The sequence below is a fragment of the Pungitius pungitius genome, chromosome 11 (assembly GCF_949316345.1).
Source record: "Pungitius pungitius chromosome 11, fPunPun2.1, whole genome shotgun sequence".
NCBI lineage: Eukaryota > Metazoa > Chordata > Actinopteri > Perciformes > Gasterosteidae > Pungitius > Pungitius pungitius.
In genome coordinates this window covers 4,590,674-4,613,563 of record NC_084910.1, presented here as the reverse complement: position 1 = coordinate 4,613,563, position 22,890 = coordinate 4,590,674, and the positions used below count along the sequence as shown (strand labels likewise).

General features: G+C 45.6%; 1 protein-coding gene across 31 annotated transcripts in view; it reads right to left on the bottom strand.

The window, feature by feature from the left end:
* Positions 1-22,890, bottom strand: part of rims2a (regulating synaptic membrane exocytosis 2a) — a 113,578-nt gene that overhangs the window by 77,891 nt on the left and 12,797 nt on the right. For 17 of the 31 annotated variants that reach the window (XM_062565310.1, XM_062565283.1, XM_062565304.1 and 14 more), the window contains exons 3-6: positions 20,430-20,462; positions 19,470-19,562; positions 15,663-15,873; positions 4,841-5,124 (exon numbers count right to left, since the gene is read on the bottom strand). In XM_062565310.1, the coding sequence (XP_062421294.1) occupies positions 4,841-5,124; positions 15,663-15,873; positions 19,470-19,562; positions 20,430-20,462 (621 nt within the window). Of the gene's footprint in view, positions 1-1,144; positions 1,360-4,840; positions 5,125-11,247; positions 12,337-15,051; positions 15,060-15,662; positions 15,874-19,469; positions 19,563-20,429; positions 20,463-22,890 lie in introns of those variants that run through there. The other 14 variants (XM_037452991.2, XM_062565308.1, XM_037452993.2 and 11 more) reach the window with 5 other exon arrangements.

Genomic DNA, 22,890 nt, shown 5'->3' with positions numbered 1-22,890 from the left:
CAAGGAGCCCAGCAATGCTGTAAATTATTTCTGACGGTGGGGTGGGGGAGGTGGGGGGGGGGGGGGGGGGGACAAGAGGGAAAGACTCTCAGTCCCTGGAGACAGACGGTGCGTGGCGTGGAGATACGAGGGGGGGGGGGGGGGGGGTGATCTCGTCTTCTTTCTCTGGGCCCTGCTGCTGGAACGAGGGGAATCAGTTGGCGAGTTTGAAAGCCCCTCTCCCACTGGGAGGGGTCTGAGCATTTAGCAATCTAATCATAAAATGCCCGATGCATCGAAGTGAGATCCAGCTTTGCTCTCTCCCTCCCTCCCTCCCTCCCTCCAAACACCACAAAAGCACTCCTCTTCCGGCAAATGAGAAAGCACAGCGAGCATATGTTGCGGTGACACGCTGGCTTCAAGGGGGGAGGCACTCTACATTTCTTTATCAATAAAAATGATTGCCAGGTCTACAGTAGGCACAATATGTAATGTACGTTTTTTTTGCACTTTCAGCACTATTCAATCAAAGAATTGCTAACAGTTATGTGCTTTATTCCCTTCTTCTAAACCCAACATTGTATGGCTGATGGTGAGTGAGTGCGTGACCTGCGTGCGTGGATGCGCTCTTTTAAAAATGTACATGTACCCCTCTTCACCGGTCTCCTGTTCTCCTCTCGGGCACAGCGGCAGAGGAAGTAGCCTCTAGCACACATGCTGCTGCAGCAGCGGTGCGCCGGCGCACACACGCACGCGCGCGCACATACACGTACATAGGCCTACATAGAGCACACAGACGCGGCCAAGGCGCACGCATCACCGGGGCATCTCGGCATGGTTCCACAATCTGCCTAAAAAAAAGACGACTTCTTTTCAGTACGCATGCGCAAACGGCAGACCGCGGCAGCATCCGTGATCGCCCCCCCCCTCCTCCCCCCCGCCCCCCATCAGGCAGCCAGGAAATATCTGCAGCAGCAGCATCGGTACTAGATGCTACTAAAGGTTGTGATTACGCAGGCTGGCTGCCGATCGATAAACCCAACAACCCCCCCCCCCCCCCCCACACACACACACACACACACGCACGCGTGTACCCGTCTGACATACCGACGGGGAAGCCCTTCCTCATAAATTGGGCCATTTCTTCGCGAAAGGAGTCACTCACCCGATGTTGCTCAGCGCCTGCTCGAAGAGCTCCGTCTGCAGGATGTTCTGAGGCGCAGAAAAGGCGCCGTTAAAATGCGAGAAAACCGAGCTACAGAACTGACGCAATGTGTCAAACTGCATTTTCCCCCTCCGGTTTTCCGTTATCCCCAGTAAATGATCGCCCCCCCTTTTCTGCGTTCACCGGCAACACATCCCGAAAATCCTGCGCTCTCTCCGGACGCCCCCCCCCCCCCACCCCTCCACCACCTCCGCCCCGATCCACCTCCACACATAGACCTCCTCAGTATTATATAGGAGTATTATCCCCGGGGGCGCGTTAGACGCAGAGCAGCCGCCGAGCAACTTCCATATTTCTCGGGCCGCTGCTGGTCAAAAGTGTCCTCAGATGAGACGCGTTCCGGGCGGGATCCGTCGGTCATAATGCCTCCGACTTGGAGCGGTGAAACGGAGGCAGCGGCGGTGCCGGTAACGAGCCCTTTCTCCTTGTGTTCTCGGTGTGCGGGGGGGAGGCGCAGGGGCGCCCGGAGGAGAGGAGAAGCGGAGGAGCATCCCTGCCCAGCAGCGGCTGCCTCACATTCAACTCTTATTTGCCGTCGCCTATGAAGAGCGAACACACTCGCGCCAGCAGACGCGCGCGCGCGCACGCACGCACACAACGCAATTTGCGACCCATCTTTGCCATATCTCTACGTCCTCTTGCATGCACTATTTGGTACGCGCGCAGCAGCGGATATAAAAAAAACAAAAAAACACGGTATTATTCTAGGGAGACGCGATGCTGTCGTCAGAATTTCTTCTTCTTTTCTTTTCTCTCTTACATTCCATATTATAATATTCCACAGCATCGACTCCTCGTCACTAAAAGCAGATGACAGTGCTGCTCGGAAAGGTTGAGTGTCTGCCTCAGACATAAAGGCGGGGTCCCAAGGGGTTAGCCCACCTTTTCTTCATTTTTTTTCCCCAGGTCTGCACTTGAAAGAGTAAAAAAAAAAGTTGTAAAAATGCAGTGAGGTTCTAGTAATAGGTATTAAGCATTTGAATAAATACTTTGACAGGACAATCAAAAGTCTGTGCATAGGAACGTGGAGATGTTTTACAATCATCTGAAAACTTTTTCTTCAGAAACACGTGGCCAGCCACATCGCTGCAGAGTCAGGCCGAAATGTTATCCCATTGTTACATGTCAGTATAAGGTTTTCAAATGATTCCACAGAATATTCTCAAATAAACCACGCATTTAAGGGCAAATCGTGATGAACATTAATGGCATTACTGCAATTTTCTGCAATAATCCTCAATGTTTTACATAAGAATAATAATGGAGCTTCCAGGTACGTTCAGCCTAACTACTGTTGCTTACACACTCCATTGCATGGTTTTGGGTGTGGTCGCATCATCCGATCACAATTGGTCGGTAAAATATAACGTCATAGGAACGATCACTAGAAAGAAAAGGGAACTCTGTGTCAACATGAATTATTTGGGTAAATTCCTACTGTAAAGCTCCTCTGGCTAATGGGGCTTGTTTGACTCAAAGAGACGAGCTTGGGCTAAGCGATGATGAACTGAACCGTGCAAAGCTCGGGCTGCGTTGGGCTGGATGTTAAAGGGCCAGGGTGTTCCTCCTCCTTCTCCTCCTCCTCCTTCTCCTCCTCCTCCTCCTCCTCCTCATAACATTTCTGGCAGAGTAGACTGCTATGTTGCCCGGCCGAATGAGTTTTAAAAATGCACAATCTGAAGGAGTATCTGTCCCGCAGTAATCCTTGTTGTTTCATCAGCCTCACACTACGCTGCACAGCTGTCCCTGCAAATCTGTGTGTTCATTCGAATGACACCTCCGAGACCAAGATGAATTAGAGGCCTTTCCAAGTTATTTCTCCTTAGAAATAGACTGTCAGCTTTTTTCACCCCCCCCCCCTCCTTTCTTTAGCAGAATAGATCCAGGAGTTAATTTAAACATTCTCTAAGATTGATGAAAGTGGGTTTTGGTGCTTATGCAGTGGGAGTTCTATTTATGGACTCGCTGCTATCCATCATCAGCATTACCCTGTGAGTTTTTTAGACAGCCAGTTTCCTGTTGTGGCATTGCGTATGTAGGCAATGTCGAAGTGAGAATCGCTCTCTCCGATGCCATCTCCACCTCTCCGGGCCGTACAATCCATTAATATACAGCGGCCAAGGCCTGGACTGGGGCAAAAAGTGACTCGATGGCTGAATGCTTAGAGCGATCTGATCTATAGGCAGTCTGATCCTCCATTAAAACCAGCATTTTGAGAGAGAAGATTGTATAGACGCTGTAGCACTGACACACGGATACACATAGATGGTCACGACTTGCAGTTTACAGAAGATGCTCGGCTATTGTGTGAGTGTGAAAAGATATCGGACGAGAATAACAAAGACGGTACAGGTACACCATTTTACCAAGACAAGGGCGGAATAAATATCTATTTTGGAGGACAGGGGAGGAATAAATATCTATAAAGCAGGGGTGTCCAATGCGACGATCACCAAAAAACGCAGTGACTTGGTTGAAAAAGTAGCTCGTGAGCCGAATAAGTGTGAGCACCCCCGCTACGATATGTCGTCTGGTTGTGAAGCGGCCTCGTTACAGTGTGAAAGCACTGAACCTATGTACACGCACGGCGGTCAATGTGCAGGTGTGCCTGCTGTATCCATCAAAACATCCATCTGGAGCCAAATATCAGGCAATTAAAACAGACAGAGTGCTTTCCGCCCGAAAAGCTCCTGTATCCAGAGGTAAAGAGGAGGTGACACAGAGAGGTTGTGTCTCCGAATATACCACGAGCACAGTGGGGGGAGGTGGTGGGGGATGTACATCTACAAGGTCAGCAGAGAATAGGAACAGGGTTGGTGTAGTCTAATTCACCTTCGCGTTTGTTGTCCCAAACTGAGGATATTTTGAGAGACTCCGGTGTCTTTCTCCTTTAGAAATATACTTCTGTACTACAGAAACTCTCTCTCTCTCTGTACTTCCCCTGCCTTTCCCATCTCTTACAGGAAAAAAGCAAAGATTTCCCGAGAGTCCCCGTGTGGACATCAAAGCAACTACCTTATCCAACACCACGATGGAGCAAAAGCCAACCGGAAGAAAATATAGACAAACACAGCGCATTCACTGCATATGACAAATGTAACACAATGTTCTGCGTTAGCATAGCGGCCTGTTCCAACTTTTCTACTCCAAAAGCATCCATTTCCAATGAGGGAGCCTCAGTTCTTTTAAATGCTATTTCCCTCCCAAGTAAAGACAGTATGCCCCTTACTGTGTGTGTGTGTGTGTGTGTGTGTGTGTGTGTGTGTGTGTGTGTGTGTGTGTGTGTGTGTGTGTGTGTGTGTGTGTGTGAGAGAGAGGAGGAGAGAGCGGGTTGAGGACTGTGGTGGACCTGCTGAGTTAGTGCCAGATGGAGTATCTGTGTCTCTGTCTCCTTTTATTGGCCTCATGGGCCCCTCTGTACAAGTGGTTTTATATGGCGTCTTGACTGGCTTTTCAAAGATGCACTGCTCTTACGCTGGGCTTGGACCAGCACCGTCATGCACTACCTACAACGGCCACACGTCTCAGCATGAGACGTCTCGTACAATCAGGAGTTCTTTATCCCCCTGATCCAACAATCTACTGGATGAAACCCCGTCTGCGTGACTTCCAATGGAGCGTGAGCGCAGAACTGACCGGTCTATGGGTGCGTCGCCGGGCGCCGAGTACCTCAGCCCCGCTCCGTTGTCGAGGGACGCCTGTCTGGGCAGGAGCCCGCCGTGAGGTCTGCTTCTGTCTGTGAGGTCCACTGAGGCTCCCTGGTAGGGGTACAAGGACGGGTCCTGCAGTTTGGCCTTCTTCCCCTGCGGTCCGCCCTCAAACACGCCCCGCACCTGACCAGGCCCCGGGTCGAAGAACCACGCCCCCGATTTGGTGAGGATTTCTTGTTGTTTTCGGCACAGGTTGCATACCCACATAACCTGCAGGGAAGAAGAGGGCAGGGTTGGTATTTTAGAGAGGGGATCTACAGGCAGACGGTGTAATATATGACCTACGATGAGCTGTAATGGAATGATTTGGCATCCAACATTCTATGAGAAATTAGGTTTAAACAAGCAGATTCACCCCCACAGAAAACAATAGTCATCAAAACAGTTGTGAGGCGGATGATGAAATATTAACACATGCAGCAGCCTTTGATTTCATTGCAAGGTCAATCGGTTGACTTTATTATTATTGTTACAGATTTTGAGTCTGTGAGTCTTAATAATCCCCAATTCAGCTCTTCTGATGTATCTAGCAATATTTGTATAGGTTGTACAGGTAGTATAGGTTAAATTTGTTTTATATATTAATTATAAGCAAATTGTTACTCATCTTTATACCTCTTTTATGACTATGAAACTATTGCTTCTCGTTAGCAAACAGCAACATTTCCGAGCCTCCATGACTGGTTGCAGGGACCTATCGAGGCTACAGGAAGTAAACACGCTACTATTGCGGTCAATGCCTTTTAATTGGTTAACTGGAAAACAATATCAACATTCTGCTTTCTGTTGTAAAGAGAGAAGAGATGGAGGGGTTTTTATTCTGCTCCACACTGCAGTCCCAGCAGCCACCTCACCACATTGGCCTCATAGATGGAGGTGACCAGGTGACCACACCTGTCTCATGGACTTAAAGTGACATCTACGTGTGTCTGAGAAGGCCGGGAGATTGTTAAATGATTGACAGGCCAGACGGCCAGCAGACCGGCCAAGAGCTACAGCGTCCCCCACGCCCCCCCGGCCCCTCCGCCGCTTTTTGAAGTCCCAGTGCTGAGTCAGTGCATTACTGTCATTACTGTGAGCGAGTGTTTTTTTTTTTTTTCCAGTAAGCCTTGAATCAAATAGAAATTGACTGATATGTTATTTCTAGATTAACTGAACTCCCTGGTCTGTACGGTTACTGGCTGCAGCTGTTCAAAGGCTGGGATTTGTAGCCAGCATAGCCAGAACCACAAGTGCTCATCTCACAGTGGCTTGTAGTGGACCTGAAGCACGGAGCGACACAGAGCAGCAACCCATGCAGAAGGCACCTGGGTAAAGAGCACAGAGGTCGGCCACCTTTGGCACGCCATGTTAAGCCTTTTCACTACCCCAAACATACAAATAAGATTTCTTTCATGGGGTGCGTGGGTGAAGTAAAAAAAACAGTTGTCCAATTAACTCAAGTCCCCAGCCTTTCGTGTGCTGCTGGCTGAGTCGTCAAACTTGTCAGTTCATGGGCGGGAAGTCAGTGGGAGATCGTCACCTAACCAGAGACTTGTTGGTTGGTCGGGGTTTGTACAAGATCTGGGATTCATAAACTTCCACAACATGACGCCCTCGTTGTCGAGCTCCCAGCTGGCCGTTGTCTGCGTCCTCTTCAGACTAACAAGTACAGTGCTTGGTAGTCAATATCTCTTTCTGTGTGTGAGTGAATTGGCAGATGAAATAACTGAAGCCCGGGCACAAAATTCATTTAGAAATTGCACTATAGATTTTACCCCAGAACATTTGTTATAGGGTCAAAAAAGTACTGTAAAATATAGATACAGGTGGATTAAAAGGTATTCCAATTAGAGATTGATATTACAGTTCAAAGGTCGCAGTTTAAGCAAATTAGTATAGTTTGTTTGAATAGTACAGGATTCAGCACGTGTGTTATCCCTGACAGTCTAACTTGGTAGCGTAAAACATTCAGTTTTTGTCTTTTGTCCTGACACTAACAGCCAATCCAACTCCGTTCTCAGGTACAGCGGTGGGACTTAGGCCTGTGCGGTCCGGTTCGGAGAAATGCAGATACAGGTACTAGTGTAGGAGAGCAACAGTAATCATGACTTAAGGGTTGACGACCAGTTAGCCTATGGTTTACAAGAGGTAAATAATAGTTGTTTGTGTATTGTTTGTTCTACTGTGACTAAAAGTTGTAGTGTAAACAATTTATGATGTTAATCCCGACTAACCATTATTATAAGCACAATACCGGTAAGCTGTGCCTTTGAATTCAGTGGTAGAGACAGGTGTGGATAGATCGACATGAAGTAGCATGTGGACTTGTTGTTTAGCTGAGTCTGATTCAGGAGATGGACATTTGTCACTGAAAGAAACGCTCGGGAAAGCGCCTTTGGACCACAAGTTATTTTAGTTTGCAAAATAAGAGAACCACTATTGTAAGACAAATTGTATTAGTGTATAAGAACAGGTAATTGCGCGATTATATTTAAAACTGAACCCAGGGCCCCGCCCATAGTACTGCTACACCTACCAGATTATCTTATTCCTATATAGCTACATGGGAAGACGGTTACATAACCATTCTGCCTCCATATGAGCTAACAGGTGATGCACACAGCCTTTTTGTTACTGTAGATATATTGTAGACGCAAAGGTATTTGTGCATCTACATTAGATCACACTTCATACTATTCTCCGTACCATCTTAAAGCTATCCTTTAATGAAGAACAATTTCAAATTTGAAATGAGGTCACATTGCATAGACCAACATGTTCTGGACTACGCCATGTTGACACAGAGGCATTTATGAGCAGCTATTAATGTTAAAGATGCGCTACAACTGTGCTGACACACAAAGGAGGCAGGGACGCCACAAATTGTGCTTTACATGTCCCAGGGGAGAGCAGCCGGTGAGTCCATGACTGCCTCTTTAACGGGGGTCACGGTGAGAGCTCCGCAGTGACCCATGAGTCATCAGCTAAGACCCGCGAGCCACCAAGGCCACTGTTCTCTTCTTTTATCGGCCGCACATGGCTTCCTTTGCCTAGAAGACGCACACATGTTCATACTTATAGTACACACTGAGAATGCCTGTCTTAAAAGGATTACAAGGAATTTAGATCAGAGGGGTCATCGGTACATTTAAAAAGGGATTTAGCATAATAAATTCCTAAAATTAAAATGATATTAAACGCTGCAATGGTTGCAACATACAAGTCACTTCAAATCTGAAAGTTCCAGTTCCAACCAAAGATGGTCCGGTCAATGCTAAGCAGATCTAATCTGTTGTGATTCCCACAGTCTCACCAATAATAGTAGCAGCTGTAAAGGTGACTAGAGTACATTTTTCAATTGTAGGACTGCAATGTTTAGCCTAACTATATACATTATTAGTAATAATGTGAGGTAACAGGCAGTTTGAGGTCTATTCACAAAAATAAAAGCCCACGACCTACACATTCACCCCTCTGAACTGCAATGAGCGCGTGTTATTGTGCACCTCTCTGCTCTGCCAATAATAATTAACCACATTCTCAGCCCTCGGCCTGCACAGATCCAGCTCTTTCATCTCATCAGTGAATACTTGATAGCATAATAGTGTTCCCAAAATAGTGTGCATGGGTCCAGTAAATGTTGAGCACACTAAGCCTCAGACATCAATACCTGGATTTGATTTGTACTTTGGAACAGAGTCAGAATGAAAATGGATGTTTATACAGCGCGTTAGGCAGGAAGAGCAAAAGTAAGGGAAATGTCTGCGGTGGGGCCGAGTCCTCAAATGCCTGAGACATCACACGAACTGCCAAAAAGAAAAGCCTCGGTTTGAGCTTGACGACGGTGCATTTAGAGATTAAACAAAGGGATTTTAAGAGCTATATGGGCCCAAGAGGAGTTTTATCAACTGATAGAGAGGCTGGTGGAATATGAGCTTCGTGGCTGCAGGGAAAAGCAGCCTAAGTCAAGGATGCCAAATGGATTCAAAGCACATCTAGGTTGAAATGCTCTTTGTTCCAAATGTTCTTGGATTTGATAAAATTGCCAAAATTCCAATCACGCTGCATCCCGTCAGATATGCGGCAGTAACAGAAACATGTTTTTTATTCATTACACTTTCTGTCTCCAGTCACACTGGCAGGGCCTTCACACAGCATGAGGCCGCTAACAGTCCATCTAGGGAAGGGGGGCAAAGTCAGTGTGAGCTCAATCCGCACTGACAGGAAACTGTAGTACCCCTCATTCCCTAATAGACCACCATGGCTCCACAACAGATGCGCGCATGCACAGTGGCACACGCAGGTCAAGCAGCTGTAACTGCCAGAGGTATGTTTGCTCTCACTGCAGCCATTTTCCCCAAGACTCTGCACGCACGCACGCACACCCACCCCCCCCCCCCCCCGGCTTAACTCTTCATGGCTGAGCGCAGGCAAAGGGTTGAGGGCTGCGGCCCTCGGGCAGGGCCATTTCTCCCTGTGTATGCACATTTCATAGTCATTGAACCTGCAGCTAAAAATAGAAAGCTAAAAAAAAACCTAGCGCTACCACACGCTGAAACGCCAGGAAGGTACACTCTGTTTAATGCGCCATAGGCTGTTTACTGGGGCACGGAATTAAGGGAAACAAACACCCGGCGCCGTGGGATCAATAAATAATTTCCTTTCTAATACTTTCTCTACACACAGAGGGTGATTTTTTTTAGTCTGCAAATATAATCTTCCAAAGCATTTGTGTGGGAATAGCAACAACAACACAAAATACACAGAGCAACGCCGCAAACCGAAAGAAAGACTATTTTTCACGGTCAACATGTATCTGGTGTGAAGAAACTGGTGTGAGCCATACTGCCTGTCTCATGAACATGTTTTGGGGTTTTGAATCTTTTCAGCCTACTACTATCTGATATACAAATTATAATCCACACCAACAGGAAATAACATGGACGCTTTGGCAACGTGCTTATCATGGTCCTTTTTTTGCCTGCTTCATTCACAATTTCCCTGGAGGAGTCACAAACACGCACGCACACGCGCACACACACACACGCACACACACGCATGCACGCACACACATAAAACCAGATGGATCTGCAGTAAGAGAGAACGATGAGCTCTCTCTTGTGGCCATCAAACTGCACTACAGCATTACTTAACAGAGGCTCTGGAGTGAATCAGCAGTATCCTTGCAGGCATATCTCAGTGTTCCCAAATAGAAAGCCAGCTCCAATGTTGAATTACATCAATGGCATTCGTTCATTCATTCATAACAGTAGATGTTAAGGTTGCTAAAAATGATTTAGTTGATTCCACCAGAGGCAGTTTCAAATTTAGGCCAGGCGTTGCCATTGCTCCAACATTCATTTTATCCGAGAGTTGAAGTGGGTTTATCGGTGGGACAGTGGTCTCAGACCCCCGCTGTTCTGTTTGCTGTTGGCTACATTTAAAAAAAAAGGAGAAATAAATTCCAAAAGAGTTAAAGTAAAGGCTTAGAGATGGCCCGGGCTGCAATATTGATGTGGCAGTAAATGAGCTGTCATAGGTATCATATTTCTTTGCCGTTTCTCTCCTTCACTTGGACCAAGGTGAACTGAACCCCTCGTTAAAGACTCATTGTTCAGGGTGCGGATGGCTCCTCACTACATACGTCCACTTTAGGCACACACAGTGGGATGGGGTGGGCAGACAAGGGGTTACACATGTGTGACAGGCTGCAATGACAGATACACTTAGGCCAATGAATGTGCATCAAGCTGGGACATTCAGATAGTATATCTTACTATTATTTCCAGGAGCAGGATAACATTGCATGAAGTGAATTGTTCCTATACATCATAGATGCATACTGTAGTGTGACGTAATAAAATAAAAAGACGGAGACTTACGGAGCAGTTGTTTTACATATATATATAAAAAAGTTGGCGTTTTGGTGGAATTAATTTGTCGGCCAATGAGAATGAAATGGGAGCGATAACGTTCACGTACTCAAACGGCACGTGGTGAATTATATTTTAATGAGCTTCTAATTTTCGTGTGGCGCGCCAGTAATAACAATAGAATTGATGCATATGCATGTTCCTTGTTAGAAGTATTGAGACACAATGGAAGAGAGGAGGGGAATGCTGTTGCCATCAGGCGGTTAAATGGAAAATGTCTGTCGGACCCACATCCCCTTAAGCCTCTCTCGGACCTTTGAATATACGATATACAATATACAGCACGTCATTTAAAAATAATAAAATACTGCAAGGAAAAACAATAAATTAACAGATGTGTAGGGAGGTGTAGGACCTCCTCCCCGTCACATCGGCGAGAAACGCGATGCGGTCTCGGGCTGGTGCTCAGCCAGCTTACCCATGGTGCGGATGAGGAAGAGCGGCGTGGTGCGCTGCGGGGAGATCGCTGTGTTTAAGCCCTTCGAATGCGGGGACGGCTGTCCACCGATCCCGGGGAAAACGAGCCGAAAGAAACGGCGGCCGACCTTCAGCACCGCGGACAGCTCCGAATCCGATCAACGGGGCCGCCTGTCGGACCGCAGGGAGCGGGGAGCACCGTGAAGGTTAAATCGGGGACTTTTAGCCCATCCAATGGAAACCAAACGCAGTCTTCTTCTACGTCACCGTCGACAGAGCGACCACAGCGACGGTTCATTCAACGGGGACGAGGGATTCCGATCTTGAATCGTTGCGCTGGATCCTTCAAATTGCGCCAACCGCCCCCCCACAGACTCAATGTCAGCGCGGGAGGAAGAAACGCGCGAGCCGCCGCGGCGTCAAGTCCCGCCGTGATTCCCACCGCCGCTGTGTGAGTTTGTCTGTGCTCCGCCGGAGTTGATGAGCTCTCATTACTGATGCGTCCCAGCTCTGCTCCCACGGACACTCCAATAGACGGACGCAGCAAGGCGGCGACGCGCGACACCCACTGGCGCCGCTTTTCCTCTGCTGGCTTCAACGAGCACACCTTGGCCAACCCCAACGCATGTTGGATCAGAATTAAACACAGATTTTTTATAAAAGGGCACAGCTGTGGTGCCCCGCTCTTTCTCTTTGTGATGTCAGACCACTGCCGGACCTTGAAATCACGGGGGCCGTGAGGTCACCGAGATATGAACGCGAACGCAACAAGAAATGGTGCTGCGTTCACGTGCTGTGGAAAAACGGATTGTAGATTCTGGGGACTGTCGTTAATTGTATCTATTAAGGCATCAGACACAAACTTCTATTATCGCCTGAGAAGTAGAAATCACGTATTAGACGAGGCTGTGCACATCTTTCCCCTTTTCATCCTTTTGTCGATGATCAAGTTGAATGAAGCTAATATCATCAGCACCCTTTAAAATCACAGCCAATTTGGAAAATGCAGAATTCCAGCAAAAATTCAAATCTTAAATACAATTGAGGAAAATTGCACTCAACAAGAATGGAAATTTCAAAGAATTAAGTTACATTTCAACCTATTATTTGTTCATTCGGTCAGAAATACTGTAACCTTGGTTAAAGTTACTAGTTAGTGAGAATAAAGAGATATACACAAGAATAAGAATAAGGATTTTAATAATAATAAATATGGGGGGATTTTGAAAAAAAAGTGTTCAGCAGGTTACACTATATGTAAAGAAGAGATATGGTATCTTTAAGGATGAGAATTATATCTGTGGGGCTTTTTAAAGACGCACACACGGCTGCAATAGGCTTTTTAAAGCTGGGCCGCACAAAGTACTACTCCCCCTTTGGTTTTATAGCAGCAACGTGGAGGGGCCAACATGTAACGTCTTCAAGGGTTGCTTTAATCACAAATGACTTCCTCTTGGGGACTGTTGATTTCTCGGGGCCTTTTGAAGACGCATCAGAGGAAATGGGTTTGAGCCCCACCGCTACAAGCAGGGATTCAGAGGACTTTGCAACAATGACACAGAATTTATCTACACCAAATCATATCATACTGGTTACCTCGAAAACTTCAGCCTGTACTTTGTACTTTGAGCATCTCCTGTAGAGGCTCAGCCGGTTCAAAGGTGTGATTGTTATCAGGCCGCTATTCCGTCAGTTGTTTCTATATCTATTATTCAGCATGTCGTGACATAGTGATTCATTGTGACTATTGTGAAATCAGTTAAACGCTAGGTGGTTGAGCGGGGCTTCTGTTGAGTCTGTTAGCGGTTCTATTCATTCACTCTATATCACATTCCCGCGTGCCTCTGCTACCTGCGCCAGACACAGAAACTGGTAAATATTCAATGGTGCTTCGCAGAACAAGAGCTCTCTTGCCAATGCTGTCACCATCTGCGAGCGAGGGAAAGAGTAGACGGATGGAAAAAGGGCAGATTTCACCGCTGCCACCTCTTTCACTGACACCCAAGATTTCAGAGCAAGCAAGGTTTACCAAAATGTGGCCCCCGTAGAACTCGGGTAAGCTGATCAACGCTTCTTTCCAAGCATGAGCACACCCGAAAAAAAGAAAAACTGAATAAGAAATCAATACCACTACTATCTCACAGTAGTGCGTTTTGCAGACTAGCGAAAAATCTCTCACCACCCAACAACTGATCTGTAATACCACCATCTACAGGAGGTCTCTTTATCAAAATACACACTCATCTTAAAATTTAGAAAAGATGAATAAATGCTTTAAACCAACCCAAGTCACCCGACTCTTACTAAATGTTCACTTAGCTTCAGCTAAAAGACAACCCCTGCCTTCACTGGCTCCTGCTGACCCTCCTTATGGTCAAACTCTATACCACACAAATAAAACACAAAACAGACTGTGTATATAAACCTAACCCCCCCCCCTGCCAAATCTTGTCATTTCCACACTGGACAACTGATGCTGTCATATGAGCGTCTGTATCCTGTCAGAAATGCTTACTCTGCTCCCCTGCTGACGACAAGTCTATGTATAAGCAATTTCTGAGAGCGGATACTCTATTCGTAAGGCATATGTGCAAAAAGATACGACAGTATTGTCAAGCACCCAGACGATCTCATTACGGACAAGTCCAGAGTGTCCATTCGTTACACTGAGCAGCACTTTATTCACATCAGCATCCACAGTTTATGCACAGAATTGACCTTGAGTGGCGGGAGGCCAGGGCACCACCTGGTAAATAGCTGGCATGGCCTCAGTGGCACATTCCTGGGCCTCTCTGCCAATGCCCCGCCCGTCCATCGGCAGCCCCCTTATTGCTCAACACCATCCCTACCACAAGGTAACCGATCTCCCAGCTTTTTTTATCTACCAGCGAACAATGGCGGCCTGTACAACCGCGGTCGTGGCATCGGAGGTAGCAGCAGAGCAGAGGTCTCTCCCAGGGATCATTGCTGCTGGCTCCGTTTGGTCTCATCAAACCTGCTGGTGTGTGTGAGCGTCCCTCCACTGTGGCATAACTACTGTCTGCAGCTCAACACAACCAGGTTGGAGATAAGAGAGCAATGTCCTCTTGCAACTAGCTAAACAAATATATTAAATATACAGATAATAATTATAAATACAGATATGGGTATTCAATTCTGCAGTAGGTCATTATTGCTTTCCCTTTTCTGATCCACATCGTTCTACGGATCAGCGAATAGGACTACATGTTTGCATTTAATTGGTATAGTTTGGATGGGGTGTGCAGTTTCATGTTGATTAAAATAATTGATTCCAAAAGTACAATAAGAAGAATAACCCAACCGCTTACTGGAGAAAGTATTATTACAAGGAATCTAATTATCTCTACAGTTAAATAACAACAAATATGTTAAAGTAATGCTTGATTTGTTTCCCATTGGTTTGCCTAAAGCGGTACTCCGGGCATTTAGGGTTGTATGGATATGAGGTTCGAAGACTCACAAGAAAAGTTATTGAAAAAAGGTTCATTATCTGTTTTATGGTTTATCACTTTTAATTCCAATCCTAGCTGTCTTTTGTTATTTAAAACCCTTCGCATTTCTGTTTTCATTATTATCCTGTGTTTCAGTGAGCACAAGTTTATTAAATAAGTCGATTTGAGCATAACCTGGTAGACTCACAGAGAATGACTGATCAGGGCGTTTCTGCTCGTTATGATGGCTGCTGAATGTGTGTGAATATATACTGTACATGTCACAGCACTTCATGGACAATGTTTGTGTTTAGGCACACTGCCGATAAATGCAGAAAAAAGGATTCGCTGACCACTTTGTCCTCCTGTTGCAATTCCATGAGAGCAGGAATGCAGCAGAAAGAGGGCGACAGAAGGGCAGGAAAGAGAGCGATTGTGCGTGGCATTAGTAGGTCCTGGTAGTACCGTCACATACTTCAACAGCACAGGATTGGATGGCATCGCATAAAAACACTCAAGCTCATGATTCAAATTTAAGCAGTCTGATACTAAAAGCTTTGGCTTAGTCTGTGGGGAGGATTTTACAGAGGTTAGTTTTTACAAAAAGCAGCCATTCGGTTAAAAAGCAGAAAGAATGCTTCCCTCCAGTGGTGAAAGGGAATAACTGTAAATTACAGTAAATAAGAACAAGACATCTACTGCTGTGAACCACACAGGCCAGTAAACGTATTTAGAATAAAGGCATGTAGAGAGGATGGATGCTGATAATCTCCAAAAACATTTGTAGCTATTCATGCTCTTACTGTTGGCCCACTTCCCCGATTATGATTTCACTGCAATGTTACATAACCCTGGATTTCAAATAGAAGTGTAGGGAGTAATTTGCCCGAGGGTGGGACATCTGCATGTGTGTGTGTGTATGTCCTCGTAAATGAATAATACCGAGCGTGCGAGGCAGCGTTACCTTATTTGACCGCAGAGACACTCGTCCTCCGCACCGAGCACAGAATTTCGTTTGGCAATACGAACAGAGGTGGCCACAGCCATCGGCAAACTTGGTTTTGTGGCATATCCCGCAGGTCGGGGCTTCGCTCTTCAGTTCCTGGGTGGGCTTGGTCTCCTCCCCCATCTTCTTGACCTGGTCCTTATACGATTCAAACTGCTGGTGCAACTTCCTGCAGGCGAAAGGGAAGGAGAGAGGGGTTAGGAAAAGGGAGATGCGGTTTGGTGACCTATATAACGGAAGGGTTTATGGGGGTTTATTTAGAGATTCTTTTTTTTTTTTATTGAATGCTTATCTGTAGTACATAACCAGAGCCAACGGTACAGCAGTTTTAGTCTAAGCTGATAAATATCTATTCAGAAGTCCCGTCAATGGATCTGCCTTTTAACATTATATACACAATATACAATCTTATTGAACTTTACTTTCATAGTTTTATGAAACAAGGCATATCGTGTGTAGATGTTACTGGCATATGAGATAAATCAATAATCATGTCCCTGTTATAATCTGGCAGACACATGCATATGTTTACGCCACAGTTGGATCACACGCACCAGTATGCTCCATTCAGACCTGTTCTTACAATCCCTTTTACCCAAAAGCCTCCCACTATGAGACTAACTGATATGACGTCAGACATGCGCAGTGTGCGTGAGATGTTTGAAAGGAAAAGTCGAAACAATGACCTCAGAAGCTTCAAAGCCGAGCTCCCCCTTTGATACCGCACCTCTCACAAAAACAAGGGGGAGGGATGTCTCATTTTCTTTGCAAGTTTAAGAACCACTTAATTCCACTTTCTCAGGTTCCCCAGCGTTTAATGAATCATTTGCACCCGTGTTTCTATATCGGACAGTCGTAAGGTGAGACACAGAACAAGCTACTGCCATACTGTTGGATAATGATATCCCCCAATGCGCATACTTATAGGACTTCATTGGTGTCACATGCAGTGTGAAGCATAAGTAAGGGCAGTGTCTATTGTGTTACTGTTTGTGTCCTATAGATGGCCTCCTACTGATACATTACACCTGATCTCATACAGTAGATCCTTAACTCCTAACAAGTCCTGAGAGGCTACTGAAAAAAAAACCCTGCATGGACCCTTCGCATGCATTTTGTATGACACATGTCAATTGAGCGTCTCCTTGGAAACTAAACACTGGGCTGACTTCATAATATGGCGATTAGAATTGGTTTCGCCCCACATATCCCCTGCAACATTCATTAGACCTTGTGAATTATTGAGCGACGCGATCCTTTTACCACATAGAGCTGTGCGTTTGAGACGAACGTGCTGCTTTTGCCCACAACCGAAGCCTTTTGGAGCCCAAAACACGACGGATACACACACTACCTGAGGACCGTGTGCCATCTAAACAATACACAGAGTGCCACTGGCATGCCCCCCCCCGCCCCCCTTTGTTGTACCCACTGGGGGATTAAAGGGCTAATTGTGTCACAGCCTTTGTGTGTTCACCAAGCAGAGATTAGTATGTCGCCTTGTTTAACAGATCCCACCAAATCTCATTTACCGACAGAGGGCCTGATAACAGAGTGATGAAGACTGTGATACGGGGGGGGGGGAGCCACTTTATTCTCACTTAATCCTCCCTTACTCTCTAACGTTTACAGAGACGTGAGCTTTATCCTGAGGTGAGGTTGAAGATGACCAATGGTTAGCTCTTCTTTCCACAGTATCAGGTCACTTATTTGACTTTAGTCTGGAGGAAATAGGTTGATGGAGAGCTGCACACAGACAGATATCGAGGCATAAAAGTAAACAGTCTAAGTAGAGAATAGAGAATAAACAATATATATATATATATATATATATATATATATATATATATATATATATATATATATATAAATATATTTACACAAGATAAATATATTTAGAGAGACAGTGAGAGTGTGTGCCAGTGAAGCAGTCAATTTTGAATGAGCTAGCAAGTAAGGCATGACAAATAAATAAGCGTGGGGTGGGAGTTGATTCAAGTGGCAGCAGGCAGCTGGTGCACAGCGCCGATGCCAGAGGGGTTTGCTTATTCGGACAACGCGGTCAAATGTAGGTGACACCGCTGACGAGTAATCATACGCTGCTCATTGTCCCGTCCCATGCTAGCGCATCGCAGCGGCTACACACAGCCGGTAACCCGAGCCGCGCTCTCTTTTGGACGGTGGGACCGACCCGACGGGGTCAACCACAAGCTCTAAGAAAGCTCCTTTTCTACCTCGGCCACAAACCATTGAGGGCTCCGTCATTCCCACATATCAACCAAAACCTTTTGTTACCGGTCAGGTTTCTGACCATCTGACAAATCATAAGTGCGATATCAATTCTACTTTTTGCTTTGGTCATCAACAAATCTTTAAAAAAAAAAAAAACATAAGTAATTGTATCTAGTTGCTCTATTGCTCAAGCACGTTGGTCGCCCCCTTTATGTAGCTGCCTTCAGGTGCTGAGTATGTATTTACAGTATGATCATCACAGTTGTATTGTGATGAAAACAGCTTTCTACTACTTTTGGAAATGAGACTGAAGACAGCGTTGTAACTTAACTTAGAAGTAGCCTAACATTAGCTTTCCTGGCCGTAAAAACAACGCAATAAGCTAAACAACGTTAGTTACAGCATGTGAAGTTTGGGTGAATTCAAACTTAATTGTCACTGCAGAGTTTGTCCTCTGAGAGCTGCTGTGTCCTCTAAATACCTTTGGCCTTCCTTAAAAAGCGTGTTGACGGCAGATATTGCAGCTTGTTAAAGCAGGAAGGGCCGGTGTGATTAATAAGAGTAATGATTAAATTCCACCTTCAAAGTCCTGTAACGTTAAGGCTTCCTGGGAAATATTGGACCAGAGCCAGCATCAGTATGCTGCAATTCAAGTTCGGGCTTACATCTGCACTTATTTTATGTTTACTACTATTATTAGTATACTCTTGTGAAAAAATAGTCTTGGCTGGGTCCAAAGTCACTCCCTTGTTTACGTGTTCACTATTCCCTAGTTGATAAAACACCCAATAGTTCACTCTATAGAGAATATTATACAAAATTAAAGTAAGAAGTTATTCATTTACAGCTTTATAACTGAAATATTCTGGATTAGCTTACAGACTAATTTACTCTGCATTTTAAAGTATGTGCGTGAAACTACACACAACAACGCTGACTCAGCGACAGATTCAAGCTTCTCCTCAGGAATCACACCAGCAAATGAAAACAGATTAGACCAGTTGGATGACAACAGGTGCATATGAGCTAAATCGTATGTACAAGCTAAAATGTAGATAGATCTATTTTTTTAATTGGTCAACTCAAAGGTTATTACATTGGTTGTTTCTGGCCTAGTTGGTCATGTGGTCTAGTGGACAGGTTGTTGTTTAACATTTTCATCTTTGTTCCCATGCAAATCTATTAAAATAGAATTACATGTAACATGGCATTCATTCAATCATTGATTTAACATTATTTAACACTAGTCAAAATATTTTACTCGTTTATGATGATTAACTAATACTTTGTTTCATTGCATAAAATGAATAATATGAGGCCTGAGTCACATGCGAACATACCTGTTTTTTCTTGAATTTATTACCACCTCACAAAGCAGTAGAGTGCATCATGATATTGCCCCCCCACACCTTCCCTCCCTTTATGCTTCGACAAATACATGTGTTACAGAGCCGAATATCCACTTGGGTCAAAGATAGTGTGCGTACATGTTTGCTGGAGGAGGTCAGAGAAGGGATCTTCACTATTACTTACGCGTCGGGCTCTGGCTCCTTGTCATTTGGGGATTTTTGCTGGGGCTGAAGGACGTTATTTACCAGCTCAGTGATCCCACTAAAGGGAAACCACCTGTTCAAATAAGCAAAGATTGACTGGAACATCGCAATGAGTCATCATGGGAGAAAACAATCGGTCCTCAAAAGCCTTTTGTTTGTCTTGTTTAAGGAAGCAGAGTCTCAGAAGAGAACAATGGTGGGCACATTCACTACAACCAGCGCAGAGAGAAGAAGAGGCCGGAACACGGGCAGGAGCAGCGACATGTGGAACATTGACAACCGGACAAATTGTCAGAAATACAGATAGAAGAAGGAAAGAAAGAGGATACAGACTTACAGTAGAGGGAAGGAGAGATGAAGCAGGAAAGCTCTACAGCCAATGGAAATGAGAGCTGCATCAAACGCTCAGCTGAGGGTAACACTAGTGTCATCTATTCCAGCCGGGGCGGTGTAGCAGGGGTCAGCTAATCAGACTAGTTTGCCCTGCGGGTGGATTTTGTCAGAATGCAGCCACAGTACGGCAGGGACGGGCAGGTGCATCCAGTTCACATTTGTGATTGAATTACGTGGCCGCACAAGCCAATCAGAGTGCAGATGGGTCACACCGGGTGAGAACGGGCAGCCAGCTGGAGACCAGGGACAAGGGGTGGGCAGGGTTCGGAGGGGGGGGGGCCTGGCTACAGTAAAGCCGGTCAAGAGGAAAAGCCGTCGTCACTGACGCCACGGAAGTTGGCCGTTTAGCGTCCAGCACCAAATTCCACAGTGTGGCCGATGCGAATCGAGCAGCATTCAGCTTGCAGAGCTGCCTTCCATGACATCAGTGACATCTCTTTGGTTTTCCTCCCAGACAGAGAGGAGAAAGCCACATGAAGCACACAGCACCCACTGACAGGAAGAAGTGTCAAAGCCTAGAGCACTCTGGGTAATGCAGTTCACTTACTGTGCCGGCTGAGGCTTTGGTTCTTCTTTGATCCTAAAACATAAAAAAAAAGAAAAAAAAAGGTGTGCACAGCTCAGTGCATACAGAACACAAAGAGATGAGGAAAACAATCGAAAGGACACAAAATATCAACACAACTGAGAGCACTAAAGATGTGTATGACATAAATAATACTTCAACTAAATATGAATAATATTCAAGATATTATAGATGATGCTTTGATGGAAATCACAATGCAATGCTGTCAATGATAATGAGGTAATCAACATAAAAACATTCAGAATGACTATAGAGATGATGTGAGGGATTTGGATGAAGTTATGATTAAAAAAATGGCAGCTTCATGTGAGTAACTCTCTCATACTGAATGTGCTAGCGTGGACGACACTTTGGCTAACTGCAACAAGAGTGCATGTCCACCACGCTACCAGCGAAATGCATTATTCATAGTGGCCCCAATCACCATGGGCCAACCAATTCCCAGAAATACAGCCATGCATCTGCAAGTTCGGAGTAAGGAGTAAGCAGAGAGGCTGTCTGAGCACTGCCTGGAACTGCACACACCGTGAGCTGTATCACGAGGTCAGCAAGGAAGCAGTCGCTCATTCTGAGTAAGAGTAAGAGTAAGGTTCAATTTAACCGAGTAACACGTGCTTGGTTAGAGTCCATTGGGGCTTGGTAGGGCGTCTATATACACAGTATAATGACATCATATCAATACTGTGATATGATACTTGACATTGCCTCAGATTGTGGATATTCTGATACGGTCCATACGCTTCTAAAGTGACGTTATTGGAGCAGAATGATCATTATTAGCGGGCTGGCGGGTCGGGTGATGGTTAGCGTTGTCGGTCCTGGGTTCGATACCGCCCAGCCGTGTGTGCGTGGGTTCTCCGGCTTCCTCCCAAAGACATGCTCTAGGGAATAGGTCAATTGATGACTCTAAGGCGTGTGGCTTAAACCCTGTGCGATTTTTTTTTTAAACAGACCAAAAAATGCACATAGATGTAACTATTTCTTCCAACATCTATAAAGTCCACAGAGCAGATCAAATAAAGAGTCTCTTAACAGCATCTTTTCATCACACATTCCTAATGTGCAAATCATCTTCAAAGAAGTTGAGATAAGTGTAGCCTGAACAACCGAGACAGAAGAAGCATAAGTCAAATACACAGACACACACACGAGTGTTCAGCATCTGTAACTCATCTGACACTGTAGCTGCCAGTTCAGCTTCTCTCCTAGTTTAAGAAGCAGAACTGAGATGGCTGAAAACCAGGCGTCAGGACTTTCAAACTAGCTCCTGGTAACAGATATTTTAACTCCAATGATATCTAACATGGACAACACCTAAAATAAACTAAGTGCAGTAACTTTTTGGCTCCAGTATTGTTGCTGGAACTAAAAAGCCTCTGACACAGCTTTCAGAACCACTGAAACACTTGGTAGCAGCTCCTCAGAGATCCATTCAATGTCTACGAGGTGTCTGATGGTGAGGAACCTGGTGTGGACATTACACCGATGCCATTAAACTCCTCCCAGCTCTCTGAGTCAGCTCGAGGTGGAGTGAGAAACCTGTCCGCCTGATCCGTGTCAGCCGGGCCGGAGAACCCACGAGAGAAGACACAGTCCTGTGTGTACCCGTCAATGTCGCCTCTCTGTTTCCCCACGAGCCAGTCCATATTCATCCAGCCGCTGTGTTCTGCCGATGACCTGCAGCGCCGTTCTTCATTGATCCCATCAGCCCCGTCTCTGTGGTCGCATTACAAGCGTCATATTTATCTGATCCAGCCTGCTGCCTGCCTGGACGGCTGCTGGACAAAGTGTGTGTGTCCGTGTGAGTGTTGTACTCATACGTGTGCGTATGGGAGTGGGAGTGCGCGGCGTATTGTTTGACATGGGGCAGTAAAGTGAGGGAGTGTAAAATGTCACAAGTGACGTCCTCACTGCTCCGGCTGCCGAGTCTCCGTTTCCCCATCCCTCTTTATCCTGCACTTCACATGACCCCTCGGCACGCACACACACACACACACACACACACACACACACACACACACACAAACATGCACTGGAACAGGGTTAGGAAAAGCATCTCGGTTTCAATGAGGCAGTTTTGCTTCTCAGTAAGATAAACGCTGCTGTTATCTTTAGCCTGTTGTTGTTGTTGTTGTTGTTATTATTATGTGCATGGGGAAGCATGCTGCCCAGAGAAACACTGGTGTTACACTGCTCTCTAGTGGACAAATGTTCACCTTAAAACTTCCAAGAACTGAATTCCTGGAGTTCTAAATTCTTTGTGCAGCCATTTTTGCAAAACTTTCTGTGTCGAGCTCGGTCTATTGATCCATATCAATCGTGTTACTGACAGCGCACATACGCAGCAAGTATTTGTTTGGTCAAAATGCATCACTTTTGCTCATTTGTTTGCTTGTGAATGGAAAATTCTTGGACTTTAGAC